The sequence below is a fragment of the Antechinus flavipes genome, chromosome 1 (genome assembly GCF_016432865.1).
Source record: "Antechinus flavipes isolate AdamAnt ecotype Samford, QLD, Australia chromosome 1, AdamAnt_v2, whole genome shotgun sequence".
In the NCBI taxonomy this organism is placed as follows: Eukaryota; Metazoa; Chordata; class Mammalia; order Dasyuromorphia; family Dasyuridae; genus Antechinus; species Antechinus flavipes.
This window is the reverse complement of record NC_067398.1, coordinates 196828883-196852064: the sequence shown is the minus strand read 5'-3', so window position 1 is coordinate 196852064 and position 23182 is coordinate 196828883. Positions and strand designations below refer to the sequence as shown.

Sequence of the window (23182 nt, the reverse complement as noted above, 5' to 3'; positions counted from 1 at the left end):
ATATATTTTCAAAATTTATATAGTGAGGTTTAGTTTTCTATGTGATTTACTTCAGTGAATGATGCACTGTATTTTTTAGATAGGTAATTTTTAATAGGAACAGTATGACTGTGATAAAAAAAAAAAGAAAGATACATAGAGATAGACTGTAGCTTTTTTTTTTTTTTTAGTTTAGGAGTCCTTTCTTTGATATATGTATCACTTAGAAAATTATGTCCAAGCTTAAGCATTTCCAGCTTGATAGTTTCTATTAACACATATAACCTACTATTAGCCTCCAAGAAACAAGATTGTTTCCATGTACTGATGAGGCATCAGAATAAGACTTGAACAAATATTGCTTAATTTTATTTACAAAAGTGTTCATTTTCTTGTAAAATTTTACAAAGAAAACAATTAGAGGTTGTCATTTGTAATATAATAAGATATTATTATGAAAACAAAAAAGGATATGATTTGGTCATTGCAAATAATGTTTTTAAACTGCTATACTAAACTGTATCTAACTAAAAAGCTTACTCCCTTTCTTCAAAGATACTTGCATTATAATATTTTATAATAGTTTCCTAAATAACTGAAATGTTTTTACATTTTTAAACTGCTTAGATACCTGCCAGAGCTTTTGCTTCAAAAATTTCGAGAATGGAATGTGCACAGTAGCAAAAGCTTTCAATACCACAAAGGCAAAATGTTGTTGCAGTAAGATACCAGGAGAGGGCTGGGGTAATCCTTGTGAAATGTATCCTAAAGATGATGAAGGTATGATTTTAAAATAACAAATGATTTTTGAATGAGAGAAAATCATGTGAACTGTTTTTCCCTTTTTTTGCTAAAAAATATGTTATGAATATATGTTAAATTCAATATATGTATACATATTTATACAGTTACCTTTCTGCACAAGAAAAAAATTGAATCTAGAAAGAAAAAAAAAAACCTGAGAAGAAAAACAAAATGCAAGCAAACATCAACAGAAAGCATGAAAATGCTATTTTGTGAAACACACTCAGTTCCTACAGAGATCTCTCTGGGTATATATGGCTTTCTTCATCACTGAATAATTGGAACTTGTTTGAATCATCTCATTGTTGAAGAGAGCATGTCCATCAGAACTGATCATCATATAAGTTCTTGCCATGTAATTTATTCAGCCACTCTCCAATTGATGGGCATCTGTTCAGGTTCCAGTTTGAAGCCATTACAAAAAAAAAAAGGGCTATCACAAACATTTTTGCACATGTGAGTTCTTTTCCCTCCTTTAAGATCTCTTTGGGATATAATCCCATTAGAAACACTGATGGATCAAAGGGTATACACAGTTTGATAACTCTTTGAGCATAGTTCCAAATTGCTCTCTAGAATGGTTGGATCCATTTACAGTTCCGCCAACAATGTATCAGTGTCCCAGCTTTCCCACATCCCTACAATATTCATCATTATCGTTTTCCTGTCATCTTAGCCAATCTAACAGGCATTGAGTGGTATCTCAGAGTTGTCTTAATTTGCATTTCTCTGATCAAAAGTGATTCGGAGCACCTTTTCACATGACTAAAAATAGTTTGAATTTCTTCATCTGAAAATTATCTGTTTATATCCTTTGACCATTTATCAATTGCAGAATGGTTTGATTTCTTATGAGTCAATTCTCTATATCTTTTAGAAAGGAGGCCTTTATCAGAATCCTTAAATATAAAAATATTTTCCCAGTTTATTGCTTCCCTTCTAATCTTGTCTGCATTAGTTTTGTTTGTATAAAACCTTTTTAACTTAATATAATCAATTATCTATTTTGTGATCAATAATGATCTCTAGTTCTTCTTTGGTCACAAATTCCTTCCTCCTCCATAGATCTGAGAGGTAAACTATTCTATGTTTTTCTGATTTGTTTATAATATCATTCTTTATGTCTAGATCATGAACCCATTTTGACCTTATCTTACTATGTGGTATTATGTGTGTGTCAATACCTAGTTTTTGCCATCCTAGTTTTCAATTTTCCCAGAAGTTTTTTTGTCAAATAGTGAGTTCTTAATTTGAAAAGCTGGGACCCTTGGGTTTGTCAAATAGATTACTATAGTCATTGACTGTTTTGTCCTATAAACATTACTTTTCCACAGATCAACTACTCTGTTTCTTAGCCAGTACCAAATGGTTTTGATGACCACTGCTTTATAATACAGTTTTAGATCTAGTACAGCTAGGCCATATACATTTCCTTTTTTTTTTTTTTTTTTTTTATTAATTCCCTTGAAATTCTTGACCTTTTGTTCTTCCAGATAAATTTTCTTGTTACTTTTTGTAGGTCAGTAAAAGTTTCTTGAGAGTTTGATTGGAATGACACTAAATAAATATTTAGAATTTAGGTTGTATTGTCATCTTTATTATTTTTGCTCAACCTATCCAAAAGCACTTGATTTTTTCCCAATTGTTAGATTTGACTTTATTTGTATAGAAAGTGTTTTGTAATTTTGCTCATATAGTTCCTGACCCTCCCTTGACAGATATATTTCCAAATATTTTATCCTATCAACAGTTATTTTAAATGGAATTTCTCTTTGAATCTCTTGCTGTTGGATTTTGTTACTGATGTATAAAAATGCTGATGATTTATGAGAATTTATTTTGTATCCTGCAACTTTGCTAAAGTTGTGGATTATTTTTAATAGTTTTTTAATTGATTCTCTAGGATTCTCTTAGTATACTATTATTTTATCTGTAAAGAGTGATAACTTGGTTTCCTTATTACCTAGTCTAATTTGTCTAATATCTTTCTCAATTCTTACTGCCAAAGCTAGCATTTCTAATACAGTATTGAATAGTAATGGTGATAGTGGGCAACCTTGTTTCACTCCTGATCTTATTGGGAATGGTTCCAGTTTATTCCCATTATATATGATCTTGCTGACAGTTTTAAATAGATGCTCCTGACTATTTTAAGGAAAAGTTCATTTATTCCTGTACTCTCTAGTTTGTTTGTTTTTTAATAGAAATGGGTGTTGGGTTTCATCAAATGCTTTTTCTGCATCTATTGAGATAGTCATATGTTTTTTGTTAATTTGATTATTGATATAGTCAATTATGTAAATAGTTTTCCTAATATTGAACCAGCCTTGAATTCCTGATATAAATCCTACTTGGTCATAGTGCATTATCCTGGGGATGATTTTCTGTAATCTCTTTGTTAAGATTTATTTAAGATTTTTGCATCAATATTCATTAGGGAGATCGGTCTATAATTTTCTCTCTCTGTTTTCATCCTTTCTGGTTTAGGTATCAGTTCCATGTCTGTGACATAAAAGGAATTTGGTAGAATTTCTTCATTCCTTATTCATTCCCTATTTTTTCAAATAGTTTATATAGTATTAGAGTTAATTGTTATTTAAATGTTTGGTAGAATCCATCCAGTCTATAGTGAGAGTTCTTTTTTTGTTCTTTATTCATTTTTTTAAAAGACTTGAGATCTGTTTAATGCAAAGGAGAGACAATTGCTCTAATTTGCCCCGGGGCAGTTCTGCTGATTAATTTCCAGTGCTGGGTAATAGAGGCTAGGTCTAGTATTCTGTTGGGGCTCATTTTACAATTTGTCTTTTATAAAAGGCAAATTTGCCAAACCACCTGATTGCAACCAGGACAGAGTGGCTTAAGAGGCTCACAGAAGATTCACAGGTGTGTGGAAGCTAAAATGCTCTGACTTCTTCCCCTGGTTTCCCTATACTACAATCTGGATTCGGCAAACTCTCCCCCTGCCTGACTGAAACAGACCCGTTCTGAAGTTCTTCTAGAAATGTGTTGTACTACAAATATTTCTGGAGACTTTGACTTCAAAACCAATTTAGAGCCTTAATCTGCTGTTGTTTTGAGAGAAGGTTAAAGGAGGTGTTACACAGAGTCATGTCTGCTCTCCACGATCTTCCATGTTAACTGTTAAAATAAAATTATTTCCTAAGTAGGTGTTTTTCATTGAATAATACGGATAACTTGCATAAATGTATATGTAATATGCAACTCAGTGATTAATTAAATGTCAGAATTACCTGTCTAAATGTCAGTATTTTCTGTCTTCAAAAGGAAGAATTTGGGAAGCATTGGAATAGGGGGAATGAAATTAAGTTATAGATTTCATTAACTTTTTCATTAGGGTATAATTGTGCACAAAATAACTCATAAAACAAGAAATCTTATATTGAAAAGCTGAATTAGCACAAAGATTTTCATAGATCTTTTTGCATTGTAGAGAAAAAGCAGAGGTAAATTATAGATTAGTTTGCAGCAAATTCAGAATCATCAGGCATGCTTCTTTGAATAAAAAAAAAGCAAAATAAAAAGCAAGATGGAAAGAGGGAATGAATGGAGTTGATATGTACTGGGGAAATCTTTGTTTAAAATACTAGTTCCTCATTCAGATATATTGGTGTTAGATTTTTTTTTTAAATAAACACACATAGAAGAAAATCAAGGGAAAATTTCAAATACACATTATTTTGAAATTATAAATTAGAAGCAAAATAAATTTGTTTTTTTAAAAATACTATTCAGTATTCAGGATAATTTGGAATTCTTATGCAATATTTCTCTGCAGTTGCTTTCCAGGATTTATGTCCATTTGGCCATGGAACTTCCTCTAGCCTTCATGATTCACAGGAAGGTATTTAATTTTATTTTATTTTAACAAGAAATCATACATTCTCATTTAATAATTGCATATTCCTCCATTACTCCACAGAGCACACCCACCTACTTAAAAAATTATGATGCTTTGTTTGAATAATAGCACAACTTGCATATCTTTTAACATCTGAAAATTTGCTTGAGCCCATCCAATTAGACAATTGAAAAAAAAACATATAGAAGCTTGGAAATTCTGTTTTTCAGATGTCATTGAATGTCTTGAAAGCCCAGACACTTATTTAAATGGTCAGTGTATCAACACAGACGGATCATTGGGCTGCGAAAGCCCCATGGGTTACAACCTGGATTATGCTACAGTACATTGTTTGGGTAAGTGTTAATTCACAGAATGACATGCTAGAATGGAAATGGGACCTTATAATTTACAAAATCTCAAGATATAAAAAACTCAGTTTCTATATTCTCTCTTTTTAAAAATTTTTAAATTTTTTTAACACATATTGCTTTATGAATCATGTTGAGAGTGAAAAATCAGAACAAAGGGAAAAACCATGGGACAGATTAAAAAACAGAAAAAAGAAGTGAACATAGCATGTATTGATTTGCATTTAGTCTCAGTTCTTTTTCTGGATTCAGATGGCATTTTCTTTCCAAAGTCTATTGGGATTGCTTTAGATCACTGAACCACTGAGAGAGAACCACGTTTTTCCATTGTTCATCATCTCATATTCTTGCTGTTATTGTATATAATGTAATCCTATATTCTCTAATTCAAGATTCACCTTGCAATAATTCCAACTCAAGATAATCTAACCTTTACTTAAAGACTTCTGATGAAAGGAAACCCTATAGTACATCAGTATTAAATATATGGAAGTTACTAGTGATTAAAAAAAAAAGGCAGCTTACTTCTATCTACTATTAGCATATCACTAATTGTTATATCATCTAGTTCAATCCCTTTATTTTATAGATAAAAAAATGGTATAGAAAGGCAAAATGACTTTTCTAAGTACAAATGTTCTTAAGTACATGAGATGGAAATTGAACTTCATTTTCAGGAATATATTTTCTGTTTTTCATTTCATCTTTCTACAACATACATGCTTAAAATCCACTTTTTCAAGTCTAAAAAAAGATCTGCCAAGCACTCAAAGTTAGCAGTTTGCCTGCTCCTTTATTCTCCTGTCCAACCCTGATAATATTCATGTGGACCAAATAATTACCTGAATTCTAGCCTTAAAACTACATTACAAAACTTACTACACAATCCAATTCATCTCTCCAATATTCTGTATACTGGAGATATAAAAAGAGAAACAAAGGTCCTGTCCTCAAGGAATTTATGGAGGGATAAGAAACAAATAGATTAAACATTTAAATAAAAACAAGATAAACATCATCTTTCAATCACAAATTGTGAAGAAAGATTGGAGAAATCAGGAAACATCATATTGACCACTTTCACTAGAACATAAAAATAAAAATATAAAGAGGAGTTATATAAATTAAATCTAGCTGGAGGCAGCTTGCGAAAGTACTGTGTTAGGAATTTATATTTTATCCTAGAGGCAAAAGAGTAATATTGAAGACTATTGAGCAGGGTAGTAATATGGTCATATATTGGTAAGGACAGGTCAATTCTTTGAGAGCCTCCACAGCTGTGGATCATAGCATCTGAAGGAGTTGCAAGGCAGCTAGTATTGCAGACTGGGAGTGAAATAAATTGGAGAAAAAGGGAAGAGGAAAGAGAGAGGTCAACCAACACAATGCCCTCTCAATCAGAGAGGTCAGAGAACAGCAACAATGCTTATCTCCTTGTATCATCCTCTCACATAAGGAGATTTGGGTAGGATCTCCAGAAGCCACTGTTAGGTGACTCTTGTGTTACAATATGTCTTTTAGAAGGATTATTTTGGCATCTGTGTAAAAGATGCTTTGGAGAAAGAAGAGACTGGAATCAAAGAGACTTTGAATTGTTAGAAGACTGTTGCAAGAGTTGAATGAGAAGTTCTGAGAATCTGAAATAGCTTAATTACATAAAATATTTAATATAATATTTAACATATAAATTATACACACACATATATGTTACATAAATAAAAAGTATGTAAGAAGCATTGTGAAGGAGGGAAGCACTATAAAATTGTCAGACTTACCCCATTCTTCCTCTGTTCTGTCAAAAGTCATCATTTCCATGAACTATGAAGTGCAGAAACATGTATATACATTGAATGTTTTCATAGAAGTATAGTGCTCATGCTCAACCTAATATATTATATGACATATTAGTATATACTAAGAACCATTTATTCTACTTCGTCAAGAGAGTGCATCGATTCTCCTCCTCAAAAACTTGGGTGTGGAAGTGTATAGGCCTTTAATAATAATTATTTTTTTTTAAATTTATCTTACAGATAAAAATGAATGTACAATTGGGAATTCATGTAGAAATGGGGCATATGTTAATGTTATTGGAAGTTTTGAATGCAATTGCAATGATGAATTTGAGCCAGGTTCCATGATAAATTGTGGAGGTAAGCCTTTATTTTCTTGTCCTTTGTTTTTAGGTAGGAGAAGATCTGTGATTTCAATAATATGTTTGACACTCTATATAAAAATTCCTTTCAACTGATAAGATCAACAATTCTTTGAGAAGAGACTTGTCTACCAATAAGAGTGTTAATAAGTGTTAAAATCAAGATATGAATCTAAATCTTTGATTACAAGAAGTATCTGTGTGCTACATCATGTTGTTTCTCAAATTTTATTTATTTAAATATCATTCACATATAAAAAAATACTATCTATGAATACTATATATTAATAGATATAGCCAGTCTTCTCAATATCAATATTCAATGGACATAATAGATTATTGTTATGAGTTCAAATGTTGGAGTTCTTGTTCTTCTCAAAACACAGGGCTTAGAGGCTTAGAGCCCTCCGAATATCTCCAAATCCAAAGGTTCTGTCCTTCAGCCTCTGCCTCTGCCTTCTTCAGCCTCCAACCAACACAGAGATGGAATGTCTCTCTTGTATCCTTCTGGGGAGCCCAGGCACCAACTACAGTGGTGTGAGATGAAGATGAATCTGGTTGTCCACTGAACTCTCCACTCGTAGCTTCTTCCTCTATAAACTCTTCGTCTGCCACCAGCCAGCCAAGAGGAAAAAATGTATTCTGGAATGGCTGTCTCGCCTTATATGTGAATCTTCTGAGAGAATGGGATTATGGGTTTTCTCCCATAGTGCTCTCTGGCCCAAAGAGCTTTAAGGGAGGTGTGGACTCCCTTGAAGTTAGAAAGTGTACTTTGTGAAGCTGGCATACTTGTGGACTCCAATGAGTAAAGGTGTGAACACAAGCCTTGTCTTAATTAGTTCTACTTAGTACCTTGTTTCAGGTTCTGGCCAAAATCTTCTTGTAAGATTAGATCAACTCTAATTAGTTAGCAGTTAGTAAGGATTCCAACAGATTATATTATCACATTGTACCAGGTTTAAAAATGGTAAATGACATACTGAAAATCACATCATAAGCAATAGACCAGGAGTTTGATATAAGATATTCTGACTACTCACTCAGTGTCCTTCCCATTACACCAGTGGAAAAGGCTTTTTGGTTTGTGTGATTAACTAACCCATAGCTTCTACTCAAAAAAGAGCTGTTCAGTTGGGGCCACCATCATTACATTTTTTAATATATATATATATTTTATATCTCTTTCAAAGATATATATATATACACACACACACACACACACACATACACACACACACACACACACACACACACACACACACACATATATATATATATATATATATATATATATATATATATATCTTTATATATATCCTACTGATGTAGCCACTCTAAATTGTTTTACAACCACAGATTCTCAGTGTTGACAATTTATTATGTGAAATTGCTGCAATGTTCCTTCTTCCTTCCTTTGGTTACCAATTTCAAAAGTAAACACAATTTATGACTCAACTAGACTCAATCAAATTTAATTTGACATTTATTAAATACTTATTATATGCAGGATTAGTCACTGAGAAAGACATAATAAAAGTTATATAAAGTACAATTGCTGGCCCTGGTGTATCTTACAGTATCTTAAGTAGAAGATAAGATTACTTATAGAGATAATTGTAAAACAATAATTTATAATAACAATCTGATAGGTGCTAAAGAGTATTTTATATCATATAAATGGAAGAAATTCAACATTATTTGAATGACAGAGTACAGTGATCAATCACCATTTAATTAAATTGACCATTATATTGAGAACATAAAAATAATTTGCCTTTTTATCACTGTTCAGAAATCAACGAATGTGTCCCAAATCCACTTTTATGTGCTTTTCGCTGCATAAACACCTTTGGTTACTATGAATGCACTTGTCCTGCTGGCTATGATCAAAAGATGAGTAAAGGTAATGATATTTAATAAGTAAAATTTTATAAGTAAAATCTAAAGGTATACTTAATTTCATGAAAACAACTTTAATCTTGTTGATACCAACTGTGCCTATATTAGAAATGTAGCTCTTCCAATTCTTAAATAAATTTGCCTTACAGTGATTTTCATATTTGCTTTCATACAGTGTCATTGATTAAATAGTCTTGAACATCTCAACATCTGATGTTTCTCTGATTACTTCGATTAAATTCAATCAGAGGGAAATTGTGGAGTGGGGTATTATTATAGAACTGTTATTATGCAATATTGATATATTCAAAATAAAGACAGTTGCACTCTTCTTAGTATCTTTAAAAGGTTTTAGAAAGTTAGAAATCTGGCAAAATGCTTTAGCCTTTCTGAGATTTTTTGGGGGAGGTGGAGGTGTTATTTCCTTGGTCTCACAAGACATAGCTTACAAGGGAAAATACAATTTTACTTTATAGAATAAAAAAATTTTTTTAAAAAATGATTATGCTTCAACTTTGAACATAAACCTACTGCCAGGTATCTTTTTGTTAATATGAAGTATTTTCTTACAGATCTAAATGAATATGTTGAAGGTTTACATGACTGTGAATCTAAAGGTATAATGTGTAAGAATATGACTGGTACTTTCATGTGTCTCTGTCCCACTCTACTGATCCAAAGACCTGATGGGGAAGGTTATATAGGTAAGGTTTGGAAAAATACATAGATAATCATTTTTCTAATAAAAATAGAAAGAGAAAATAATATATAATAATATAAATTATATAATTATATAAAATAATATATAGCTCTTGCATAGAGAGACAATGATCAATAAATAGGAGCCAATAATATAAATAATAAAATTTGCTTTTTCTTACAATAAGTAAGCATTTTGCTAAATCTTCAAAATTACAGCATTCCACTTTTTCCTCCTCCTACTTTTTAGCCATTCTTAGTAAATGTTACTTAGTAAAACTTAGTAAGTGTTGGTTGCTGGTTCCTTTGCAAATTATTTTATCTTTAAGTTAAATATTTTCATGTATTTCAAAGGTATATATTATATCCAAGTTCTTTCTTTTTTTTAAAGAGGATCCTCAGATAAATTTGCTAAAAAACTGGTAGTTAACATTTCAGGAAATGTCATTTTATTTTTCTCATTAGTTCTTCCAAGTTCTAGCCTACAAAGGCATAAAAACTGCTTCAAACAAAATGTCCCTGGAGACAAAATAAATGTAATTTAATATTTAGGTAAAAGTTTACCAGATTATTATTTTGGGATTTTCCATGTAGAGTTTCTTAAAATGCTAACATATTTTATTCTGGCACAATATTATTAAGAAATTATTTATGAGCAGCAGCTAGGTGGTGCAAAGGTTAGAGGACTAACTCTGAAATCAGAAGAACCCGAGTTCAAATCTGGCCTCAGACACTTAATACTTCCTGGTTGTGTGACCCTAAACAAGTAACTTAACCCCTATTGCCTTAGCAAAAAAAAAAAAAAAAAAAAAAAAGGAAAAAAGAAAAAAAGAAAAGAAATTATTTATGGTGGAGCCAAGATAGTGGATTAGAGGGAGCAACTTAGTTGAACTCACTGAACATTTACTTCCTAACAACATTAAAATAACACCTCAAATCAAATTTTGGAGTAGTAGAGTCAACAAAAGATCAGGGTGAGACATTTTTACAGCCTAAGAAAGCTTAGAAGATTGAGGAGACAACTTTGACACAAGGGTGGAGGCCTATCTAGATAAATATTACAACTTGTATTCAGAACTGTTCATCTTTTGTTTCCTTGTAGGTTTTTTTTTTTTTTTTTTGTTCTGTGCTGTACACATTTTACTTATAACAGATTCCTCTAACCCAATTCTAGGTTTAAGAATCATTTTCTTAAGATACTAGTTCTCCTTTTCTTCTATGTTCTTTTTTGAATTTTTTTTTTTTTTTGAGCAGGTGACCATTTGACTTACTTGTTGAGGTAGGAGACAATTTTTAAAAATTTCAGTTCCTCTATTAAACCTAGTCTTCCTAATTCTCATAGCAACTTTCTCCTTTGCCTACTCATTTTTTTTAAAAATAAGAGCTTGTTATTATAATTATCTCCAGTCCTATGGTATGAAAGATGGTGCCTCTGGCCTCAGATTTCCCTCTAGCAGATTTTCCTCTAGTTCTTTCCTCAGCCTCAAGCCCCAAATCAAGAATTATATCCTCATGTAAGTGTCCATGCCAGCAACATTCCTACTCCATTGTTTCTGCATTCACTGAGTTTGTGTTGGTTCCTTCTTGTTCAGGGCCTCATCTTGGCATGGTGTTCCTTTAGCATAGTTCCCTCAGAGATATCCAACTCCCCACACTGTCTGGGAGGTGAAAATTCCTGTGTCTTGGAGCACAAACTACCTGCCAACTAGCTAGCCCAAGGGCTCATTGCTTGCTGCTTCAGTGGAACTAACTAACATGGAGGTCTTTACACTTCACAAAATCCAAATCTCCATCCTGATATCTTCTCTGATTGTCATGCTGTTCTTTTCTATGTCTTTTTTATTTGTACAGTTTTAAGTTAACCTTTACATACTATTTTGTCTAATTTGTGGAGATATCTGGAAAATGTAGAAATTTCTTAATCTACCACCTTTCCAGAATCCTCTCCCACAATATGGTTGGTTAGTTTTGTTTGTTTTAACAAGAGACACTCTTGAAGTGGAAAGATACACATAGTTAACCCTGCCAGGGTTGTAAAAAGAAATTGAAGCTTAATCTAATTTTCTTTAAAAAAAAAGTAGTTAGATGGCACAGTAGATGGAGCATTAGCCCCGAAGTCAGAAGAAACTAGAATTCAAATCCAGCCTCAAGATACTTCTAGCTGTTGCCCCTGGACAAGCCACCAAAAAAAAGAAAAGAAAAGAAAAGAAAAAGAAAAAGAAAAAGGAAAAAAAAATGTAGGGGATAGCTATCATGATCGCAGATAAAAGAAAAATCAAAGAAAAAAAATTAAAAAGATAACCAGAAAAACTACATTTTCCTAAAAGATAAAATATGCAATAATGCCAAAAATTTTTAAATTAGTTCCTCTAATAAAGGCCTCATACTATACTGATATACTGAGTATAGAATTATTTAAATTTATAAAAATGAGCTAAAGTACCCTTTGATTGAGCAATGCCACGACTTTATGTATACTCCAGAAATCAAAGAAAAAAGGAAAAGCATGTATATGTACAAAATATATTTATAACAGCTTATTTTGTGGTATCAAAGAATTGAAAATTGAGAGAATGACCACAAACTGGGGAATGGCTGAACAAGTTGAATTAAATGACAAAGGGGATGGTTTCAGGGGAATAAAAGCGGGAATACCTATGTGAACAAAATGAAAAGAGGAGAACCAGGAGATCATTTTATACAGTAACAGCATTATTGTAATGATGATCAACTGTGAAAGACTAGTTACTCTGATCAATATAATGATCAAAGATAATTCTGAAAGACTCAAGATGAAAATTAAAATCCACTTCCAGACAGGGAACTGATGAATTCTGAGTGCAAACTGAAGTATAATTTTCTCACTTTATTTTTCTTGCCATTTTTTTTTTTTGCAAAATGGCTAACTTGGAAATAAGTTTTGCATAAATTCACATATATAATTGACATAGTGTTTGCCTTATCTCAGTGGGTGGAAGATGGGATTGGAAGGAGGGTGACAATTTGGAAATCAAAATTTGAAAACTAAAAGTACTTAAAATAGTAACTTTTAAAAAATAAGAAATCATTTATCTGTAATTTGTTGATAATGTACCTAGCAAAGCTGTTAACTCAAAACGGGAATACCAAAACAAAACCTTAGGTCACTATACTTTGTGAAAATTTTTTGATCATCAGAGTTATTACTATTTCTATTTTGTTTGCATGATGTTTTTCTGAAGATGAAAATGAATTCTGGACAAAGTCAGGAAACTGTGAAAATGGTCATTGTATTAACATTGTTGGGAGCTACAGGTGTGAATGTAATGAAGAATTCCAGTCAAGTTCATCAGGCATTGATTGTCTTGGTAAGTTGCTGTAAGAAAACACACACACACACACACACACACATACACACGTACATCTGAACATATAGAATTAATGGAAAATATGTACAAGATTGTTAAATATATTGACCACACTAAAAATGCAAGCTTTCTGACCTCAATTAGGCTCTCATTGCTTCATGGAAGTTGTTCTAATCATCTGTAATTGATAGCCTATAATATATAGCACAATGACAGTCCATACCCTCTACCCTCAAGTCTCTGATTCCATTGCCATTGCCTGATCTGTTGGCAAATTACGTTACTTCCCTAAAAAAAAAATGTCATGAGTTCTCTTATTACTTCAAGTTTGATTTGCATAATGCTATAATGATAACAATTACTATTATAAGGGATTTCATCCCTTCCCATCTGCAATAGTTGATTTTTCTTTTTTCTCATTCAAGTAATTTGGGATGTAAAAGAGATTGACAATCTAGATTAGATCATTGCAACTGGCTTCTTAACCTGAACTGCAATTGATTGCCTTATGAGGGATGTAGAAATAATGTATAATCATAGATTACAAGAAAAGACCAATTAAGAGAAATATAAAGAATATACTCAAGTATTTGTGCTTCTCGATTAGAGAAGCAGAAGACCAACTAGAACTCTTCATAGGCTTTGCAAAATTAAGTCTTTGTTGTAGGAACTATATGATACTAGTATACTTCATCTTTAAGAGAAAGAAAAATCACATAAGAAAATATAGAAGGCTACTTTGTCATACTACCATAGGAATAAAACCATTCTATCCCCAGGGGTTGATGAAACTAGACATTCAGATCAAGGTACTTGGAACAAGGTAATCAGGGAGGCAGCACTATATTGTTTATAAAATCAACAATCATGTTAAAGTAGATGTCCTTTTAAATGAACAATTAATGAATTGAATGACCTTACTGAAGGAATACTTATTCATTAAAGCATATATTCCATACTTTAATAATTTCAAAATAAAACAATAGTTCAGAATATAATGGGTTCCTTATAATTGGTAGATTTCCAGTGGACACAAGATGACTATTTGTAAAGAGCATTGCCGAACATCCTTTTTCTAGAAAAGTTTAAGATTAAGATATGCTGAGATCTTCTAAATTGAATGTCAATAATTTTTTAAACTCAAGTTTACTCATTTGTAAAATGAGAGAATTGTATGGCATTGCTTCCAACTCATCTGTGATCGTATAATCTTACAATTCTCATTGATCTTTTCTTTTCCTATCATCTTAAGAGTTCTAATTGCCAAAGTTAAACTTCTCCACTTGTGAGCTCTACTCTTTCTCTCTCTCCAGTTTCTTTCTGCATACAAACATATTATTTTCTTGGTTGACTTTGCCAGTCTCTCAAACTATCAACATATATATATATATATATATATATTTCCTATAAAGATCTTCTAGATCAAATCAAGTGTGAATAAGAATATCTTCCAAAAAATAACCAACTAGTCATCCATTGCTAAGGAGGAAAACCATTTCTTCAGACAGCCCATTACACTAGATAGATCTAGTAATTAAGAAGATTTTTCTTTGCCTCTGCAACTAATACATATCATCTTCTACATTTTCCATGAGCACTTTGTATCCTCCTATCACATTCTTCTCATTATCACAAAAATGTGTGTGTGTGTATTATATATATATATATATATATATATCTTATTATACCCCCCAACTTAAGAATAGGTTCTATTCTAAAAAAGATCATGTGAAACTAAGTAATTTGGGACTAAGAATGCATTTTCCTTAAAAAAAAAAAATTAGTGCAATAAAAGGTGATGATACTTCCAGGCCAGTTCAGAAAAGCCTGTTGTAGTTTAATGATCTTTCTGAAATATAGTACTATTTGATATTTTCCCATATTTTGTAGTTCTTATTAATCACTCATCTTTTCTATTTTTAAAAGAGAAAATAAATTCATAATTTCAACTTTAAATTGAATGTAACTGTAGTGAGCTTTTTCTTCTCAAAACGCAGCCAGGTGATAAAAGTTCAGATCTTTTATTATCCCAATATAGCCCGGTTAGCTTAGAGGCCTATCTCTCTGCTTGGTTCCAAGAGCTCTCTCCGAATGTCACCAAATCCAAAGGTCTGGTCCTTCAGCCTCTGCCTCTGCTTTCTTCAGCCTCCAGCCAGCTCCAACTCTTCATGTCATTCCGCTGAAATCTTGACTTGTAGCGTCTTCACTCTCTGAAGAACTTCGACTGGCCCATTGGCCTATTTATGCTCCTTCCAGAGAGAGGGATTATGGGTTTTCTCCCATAGTGCTCTCTGGCCCAATGACTTCAAGGGAGGTGTGAACTCATTGAACTCCAATGAGTAAAGGAGTTCTACTTAGTACCTAGTTTCAGGTTCTGCCCAAAACATCTTCTTGTAAGATTAGATCAACTCTAATTAGTTAGCAGTTAGTAAGGATTCCAACATCTCCCCCTTTCTTTTGTTTTAAAACATAGGGGGTTTCTGAGGGGGTACACATAAATCCATCAATATGGGCCAGAACTTTGTAACAGATATACATGGTATACATAAATCCATCAATATGGGAGACATTATACATAATTTACATAAGCACATAGCAATATAACACAGGCTAGTAGTAATGTAACAACATAAATCAACCTGAAAATTTACACATGTCCATAAGTCCTAGAAATAGTCCATAAGCAATCCATTGTCCATTAGTTCATGTGCCAGGAATCTAATAATTCCTGTAAGCTCTGAAGTACTGCAAAAAGTCTCATCAACAATTTTTCATCTCAGGGAACCCAGTGATTCTTGCTGGTTTTTCAAGAACTAAAACAGTTTCATCTTGTGTCAGGAAATCCAATGATTCCTGAAGATTTTAAAAGTCTTTTTAACAGTCTCCTTGTCAGCCATTTGATTCTTTCTCCATCTGTGGAACTATAAGCAGATCCTCTTCCCCAAGCAGTTAATCTAATTCCCTTATATTTACCAAATTTGGGATTTCTCCTCATCATCCGGTAATTACATTGGAGCTGTTTGCACTGGATATTGCCTTGTTGTCTTAAAAGGCCTGTATTCTTCCCAACTGTAATCCTGATTGCTTTTCTGTTGGTTGATGACATCAGAGTCCTGAATTTCTAAAGTCTCTCTGGGTGTAACCTCAGCTGCTATCATGCCCCACCTGTCCTTTGATTGATACTTTAGAGCTGGGCCCTGCCTCTCATTCTTCTGGGTCAATATACATTTAGAGGCCCAATGAAAGCCTCGGTTATATTTTGGACATGGGGTTTTGGGTTTTCTCTCACCCTGTCTTCTCACTCTATCTCCATATCTACAATGAGCTCTCAAATGTCCAATTTTTCTGCACTGAAAACATCGACGAGTTTCTCTAGAATTCCTCTGCCAAGAAGGACCTTGTCTTTCCATGTTCATCATAGTCTGGGCATAATAAGCATTTGTGCCTACTGTGGCACAGCGTCTAATGATTTCTTCTAAAGGAGCATTTTTGTCTAGCCCCCATATAATTCTCTTGCAAATCTCATTGGCATTTTCCTTAGCCAAATGTCTAGTCATTATTTCTGTTGCTGCATTGTCTCCAATGGTTCTTATTACAGCTGTTTGTAAACGTCCCACAAAATCTGCAAAAGGTTCGTTGGGACCTTGCTCTATTTTTGTGAAAACATTATTTCCATCTTTCTGTCCAGGGAGAGAATTCCAAGCTTTTATTGCAGCCTTAGAAATTTGCTCATACACTGTTATGGGATAATAAATCTGTTCTGAACTCTCTGCATACTGACCTTCACCAGCTAGTTGGTCAAAAGCAACTTGTACAATAGCTCCTGTTTGCCTATTGCATTGGGCTTGAAACCTACATAATTCATGAAACTCCGAAAGCCACAATAAATTTTGTCCCGGTTCTAGACAAGTTTTCGTTATGGATTTCCAGTCATTTGGGGTTAGGATTTCATAAGACAAATTATCCAGTAACATCTTCACATAAGAGGATGTAGCCCCATAAAGAGTGCAACCCTTTTTCAAATCTTTAATTTTTCCCAAATTAAAAGGAGTGTATTTTCTCTGTTTTTGACCTGAGGAGTTGAGCTCTTCATTCACAGGATATGCATTTATAAAATCAGATATATCTTCTCCTTCATTTTTTGCTTTAATTAATGCTTTTTCTAATCTTGTCAAATTCTGCTTTACAGGAGAAGCTGACTGTGTTTCTGTCTCTCTCCCTCCCCCTTGTTCCACCCATGAAGGGTTAATTGCTGGGGGAGGGTCATGAAATGTGGAATCACCTAATTCCTCCTGCTGTGAAGTATCATACTCAGAATTGTAATTAACTCCATTCTCATCTGATTCGTCCTCCTTTTCACCTAGTAAAGTTGGCAATTCTTCCTCCTGTACTTTCCTTTTCATCATTCTATCACTTAAATAACTTCTTATAGCCAATTGTATTACATTATATGTATTAATTATTGAGTTAGGCCCATTTTTATCATAGAATTGACAAAGATCCTCTCCAACCAATTTCCATTCATTTAGATCTAATTCCTTATCAAGAGAGAAACAAGGACATATGTCCTTTACAGTTTGTAAAAGTTCAGTGATTTGCTGTAAACTTATAATTAAACCTTGGCTTTCCATAACTTTGACAATGCTCTCTAAACATTTTCCTTGAACAGAAACAGGCTGTTTTCTAAATATCTGTCCCATCTTAGATGAAATTCTACTTTAACTCTTCTAACAAAATTTCTTTGTTGCACTCACCCTAATTTCTGGGTTGAAGTCTTTTCCACTGGATCAGGATCAGAGGCTTTTCCACTTGAATCAGGATCGGGGCTTTTCTACTTGAATCAGGATCGGAGCTTTTCCACTGAAATCCACTGAGGGGTCTGTTTGTCCCACGTTCAGGGCGCCAAAATGTGGTGAGCTTTTTCTTCTCAAAACGCAGCCAGGTGATAAAAGTTCAGATCTTTTATTATCCCAATATAACCCGGTTAGCTTAGAGGCCTATCTCTCTGCTTGGTTCCAAGAGCTCTCTCCGAATGTCACCAAATCCAAAGGTCTGGTCCTTCAGCCTCTGCCTCTGCTTTCTTCAGCCTCCAGCCAGCTCCAACTCTTCATGTCATTCTGCTGAAATCTCGACTTGTAGCGTCTTCACTCTCTGAAGAACTTCGACTGGCCCATTGGCCTATTTATGCTCCTTCCAGAGAGAGGGATTATGGGTTTTCTCCCATAGTGCTCTCTGGCCCAATGACTTCAAGGGAGGTGTGAACTCATTGAACTCCAATGAGTAAAGGAGTTCTACTTAGTACCTAGTTTCAGGTTCTGCCCAAAACATCTTCTTGTAAGATTAGATCAACTCTAATTAGTTAGCAGTTAGTAAGGATTCCAACAGCCGAACATCCTTTTTCTAGAAAAGTTTAAGATTAAGATATGCTGAGATCTTCTAAATTGAATGTCAATAATTTTTTAAACTCAAGTTTACTCATTTGTAAAATGAGAGAATTGTATGGCATTGCTTCCAACTCATCTGTGATCGTATAATATTACAATTCTCATTGATCTTTTCTTTTCCTATCATCTTAAGAGTTCTAATTGCCAAAGTTAAACTTCTCCACTTGTGAGCTCTACTCTTTCTCTCTCTCCAGTTTCTTTCTGCATACAAACATATTATTTTCTTGGTTGACTTTGCCAGTCTCTCAAACTATCAACATATATATATATATATATATATATATATATATATTTCCTATAAAGATCTTCTAGATCAAATCAAGAGAGAAACAAGGACATATGTCCTTTACAGTTTGTAAAAATTCAGTGATTTGCTGTAAACTTATAATTAAACCTTGACTTTCCATAATTTTGACAATGCTCTCTAAACATTTTCCTTGAACAGAAACAGGCTGTTTTCTAAATATCTGTCCCATCTTAGATGAAATTCTACTTTAACTCTTTTAACAAAATTTCTTTGTTGTACTCACTCTAATTTCTGGGTTGAAGAGTCTTTTCCACTGGATCAGGATCAGAGGCTTTTCCACTTGAATCAGGATCGGAGCTTTTCCACTGAAATCCACTGAGGGGTCTGTCAGTCCCTGTTCGGGCGCCAAAATGTAGTGAGCTTTTTCTTCTCAAAACGCAGCCAGGTGATAAAAGTTCAGATCTTTTATTATCCCAATATAGCCCGGTTAGCTTAGAGGCCTATCTCTCTGCTTGGTTCCAAGAGCTCTCTCCAAATGTCTTTAAATCCAAAGGTCTGGTCCTTCAGCCTCTGCCTCTACTTTCTTCAGCCTCCAGCCAGCTCCAGTCTTCATGCCATTCTGGTGAAAATCCCCCAAAGTGCTCTGTGTCTGTTTCTTTTATACAAGAGGGAGGAATTGTGGGATACGAGAGAGAGGGATTATGGGTTTTCTCCCATAGTGCTCTCTGGCCCAAAGAACTTCAAGGGAGGTGTGAACTCATTGAACTCCAATGAGTAAAGGTGTGGACACAAGCCTTGTATTAATTAGTTCTACTTAGTACCTTGTTTCAGGTTCTGCCCAAAACATCTTCTTGTAAGATTAGATCAACTCTAATTACTTAGCAGTTAGTAAGGATTCCAACATGTAACACCTTCACTAAGTGCTTGTTTGTGTGAAGTAAAAAGATTCTGATGAAAAAAATTCTTAACCCCCTTTCCCTTTGCCTCCATGTTTAGAATGTAGCTATCATTAGCTTTTTCTAGCCATTCTCCTTCTCCTGTCATTTAATGTGACTTTGTTTCTATTCATATACCCTCATGCTCAGAGCACAAAAATGGAGAAGGCTCAATCCCAATCCTTCACCAGACAGAAATATAACTGAGCTCACTATTTCTAGGAGCAAAATAGAGTTTTACTTCTGCCTCTTTTTTTGAAGTTAAACATAAATCAATAAGATTCTTTTCATTTTATTCTAGAGACTCCAGAGAAAAAATTACTAGCAACTTCAGTGAATTGATTTTTTGTTTTAATGCCTTTGTTCCTGTCTGTCACTTCCTGTTCCCAATATTGAAATACATAAAAAATGTTGGTGTTGTCTTCACAGTTGTATCAGTTTTCCATACAACAGAATATATTATAAACAGATTTTAAATAAAGCACAGATTTTGGGCTTAATATATAATTTCCTGATCAGGGAAAGAGGAGGGAGAAGGGAAGAGGGCCAGCAAAAATTTCAGTTTTTCTAAATGAAAAGATAAGTAGTAATCATTCTGCCCGGATAGCTTTCCTTTTAGGTTTCAAATTGCTCTTCTAGTTGCAGAAGATTGAGAGACAGCATCATTGTGACCTCTCTATTCCCAAGAGCCCTTCATACTCATTATAAGCTAACTCAGAACTCCTGCACAGGAGATCACTATCCCCCACACATATAAACTTCCTTCTGGTAAGACTTTTCTTTTAGGGCAAGTGAAATAACACAGACTCTTTAAACTCCATTAGTTAGTGGATCAAAAACAACCTAAATATCTCCACCCTTTCCAGTGGACTTTATTTTAGCTAGTTGAAATTATTATTTGCCTGGAAATTGTATATCCTTAGGGAATATAGAAGAAGTAAAATAATATCATCTTAGTGAAAATAATGAAAATTTAAAAAAAGAAACCTTTCTTTGCCTCTACTGAGAAGAATCAGTGTGATGAAGGGATATGAGTAAAGGATCAAGAAAATATGATAGGTAACAACAGGACTGATGGAAGTTCCTGCAAGTTCTTTTGGAGTGGTTATTAAAAAGTAACGAAATACTTTATCACATTTAGTCAAATCTAGTAAACGTTTTTGTTAAAGAAGGTTTTTTGTTTTGGTTTTAGTTATTTTTGTTTTTGTTATTTAAAAATAATATTAATAATTTAAGGGGCACCCAGTAATCCTTGTGCTTAAATGTGCTAACTTCTCATATTGTATCCATATCAACACCATCCTAAAACTGGAGCAAAAATTATAATCTCTGTTATCTCAAATAAAAAAAAAATTCTGTGACCAGTTTCTTAAGTATCCTTGGGAAACTTTTTGAAGATGGGAATAATTAAAAGCAAAAATACTGACTGCAAAGCATTTTTGTACAATCATTGACAGATATATTAAACATTGATAATAAAAAATCTGGACCTTTATGGTGATTGCATTTTTCCTCCACTTTATTCATGTAGAAAACAGAAGAGGATTCTGCTTTGCTGAAGTTCTACACTCCATGCGTCACATGGCCTCCAATTATCAAAGCATTGTCACAAAGTCAGAGTGTTGCTGTGATGAAGGATGGGACTGGAGTGGCCAATGTGAACTTTGCCCACTTCCTGTAACTACCCAGTACAAAAGAATTTGTCCTCATGGCCTAGGATATGCCACAGATGAAAGAGGTATGAGTCTACATTCTAGTTTGCATTAATGGCAAGTGTGTTTTATTTTAAATGATTAAAATATTCAAAGGAAAATTTGTTTTATTATTTAATATTTCAATAATTTTTCTTGTATTTCTTTTATAAGATAAGGCAAATTTTAACTAAACTAACTACTAACAATATTCTACAAGTAAAAGATTAAGTAGGACTGTTTTTATTAGATTTTTTGTAATAAGTATCTTCTGTTTACATAAAAGTAATGTAATGTTTCAATGTGACAAATATCTTTAAATATTTTCTCTATTAGTAGTTTAGATATGCTCAAATATGTTATGTACAATTATTTCTTCCACATCATAGGATCACAGAGCCATTATGATTTGGGTAAAATTTTTTGGACCTCTCTTCATACCAGAGAAGTTTGATTTTTTTTCCCCTTTTTTAATGGAGTGTTCACAGTACGTTATTGTAAAATTTACATTAAGTATTTGGTCATAGGCTATGTGTAGATCAATGCCAAGTAAAAATACAATATGAAAAAGATATTTTAACAATACAAAACAAATAAGAAAAATTTTTAAATGAAACAAATTTGAGAATAGTGTACATACTGCATCCTGACACTATAATACAATACTATGAATATATTTTATGCATTTCTGAGTTTCTAACTTTTTTTGTATCGTTTTGTTGGTCTTCTCATGTCATTACTGCTTCTGCAGACTCCCCTAGAAATCCTAACCTGTAATATATTGAAACCACTATGGAGAAAGTTCTTAAGTAGAAGAAATAACTAATCGTAAATCACATTTACATTATTAAATTTATTTAGGAAGCCTATTTACAGTGTATATATAAATATGTATGTAAATGTGAGTGTGTGAATATCTAGTTTAAAAGCAATTTTAGGTCAAATAATGGATTACAAGTACGCTGCACTCCGAATTTGAGGTTTCAATGATAAGGAGCATTAAGCTGATGCATTTAAATACTTCATAGTTTATTGAAGATACATTTCTAGTTATGGGTTTTTTTCTCTTTGATTTGATTTCACTTTTTCTCTCCTTTTACTTTTTTTTTTTTTTGGAAATGTTAGTGTTATCTTGCTCTGGCTAGAAGGAGCTAATATAACATAACAGTGAATTCCAATACACACAAAACACAGATGCTTTGGCTTGCATTGTTTTTCCAAGTTGGTCCAACTAAACTGTCTTTAGGCAGCTTTACTTCTTGGAGCTAAGTTCACTCAGTTTTAGGCCTACTAAATAGCTAAGAACTGTCTTCCCAGCAGCAGGAACTCTTAAACCTACATTCACTACATTCAGCCATTTAAATTTTATATTAAATGTTACCTGCAATTACATGGATTAACATAGATATAAATGAAAAGCTGGGATCAAGTTGAATTCTTATCCATCCTGTGTCACTAAAAATAAAGAAATAAATAATCCTCAAATGCCTGTGCAATAATCTGAACATTAGACATCAAGCTTGGAGTTCTAGGAAAGAAAACTGGGAAACTAGGAAAGAAAACTTAGTCCTAACATACTCCCAACCTCTGTTTCACTCAAGTGGCACCTCTCCAATACCACTCATCTTCATATCATCTCTTTCATATTACTCTTGTCTCCAGGTTTGTTTTTGTTATCCTTTTGACTGGCACTAAAGTATGCTATTCCTAGCCTACTTTTTCTCTAGTTCAAGTTCTACCTTTTCAGGTGCA

The 23182-nt window shown here is 33.2% G+C and overlaps 1 protein-coding gene across 1 annotated transcript in view; it reads left to right on the top strand.

The window, feature by feature from the left end:
* Window positions 1-23182, top strand: part of LOC127544802 (fibrillin-2-like) — a 158874-nt gene that overhangs the window by 93439 nt on the left and 42253 nt on the right. The window contains 8 exon segments of the mRNA XM_051971640.1: window positions 607-759; window positions 4580-4645; window positions 4873-4998; window positions 7047-7166; window positions 8961-9071; window positions 9640-9771; window positions 12988-13113; window positions 21271-21477. Coding sequence (XP_051827600.1) covers window positions 607-759; window positions 4580-4645; window positions 4873-4998; window positions 7047-7166; window positions 8961-9071; window positions 9640-9771; window positions 12988-13113; window positions 21271-21477 — 1041 coding nt within the window.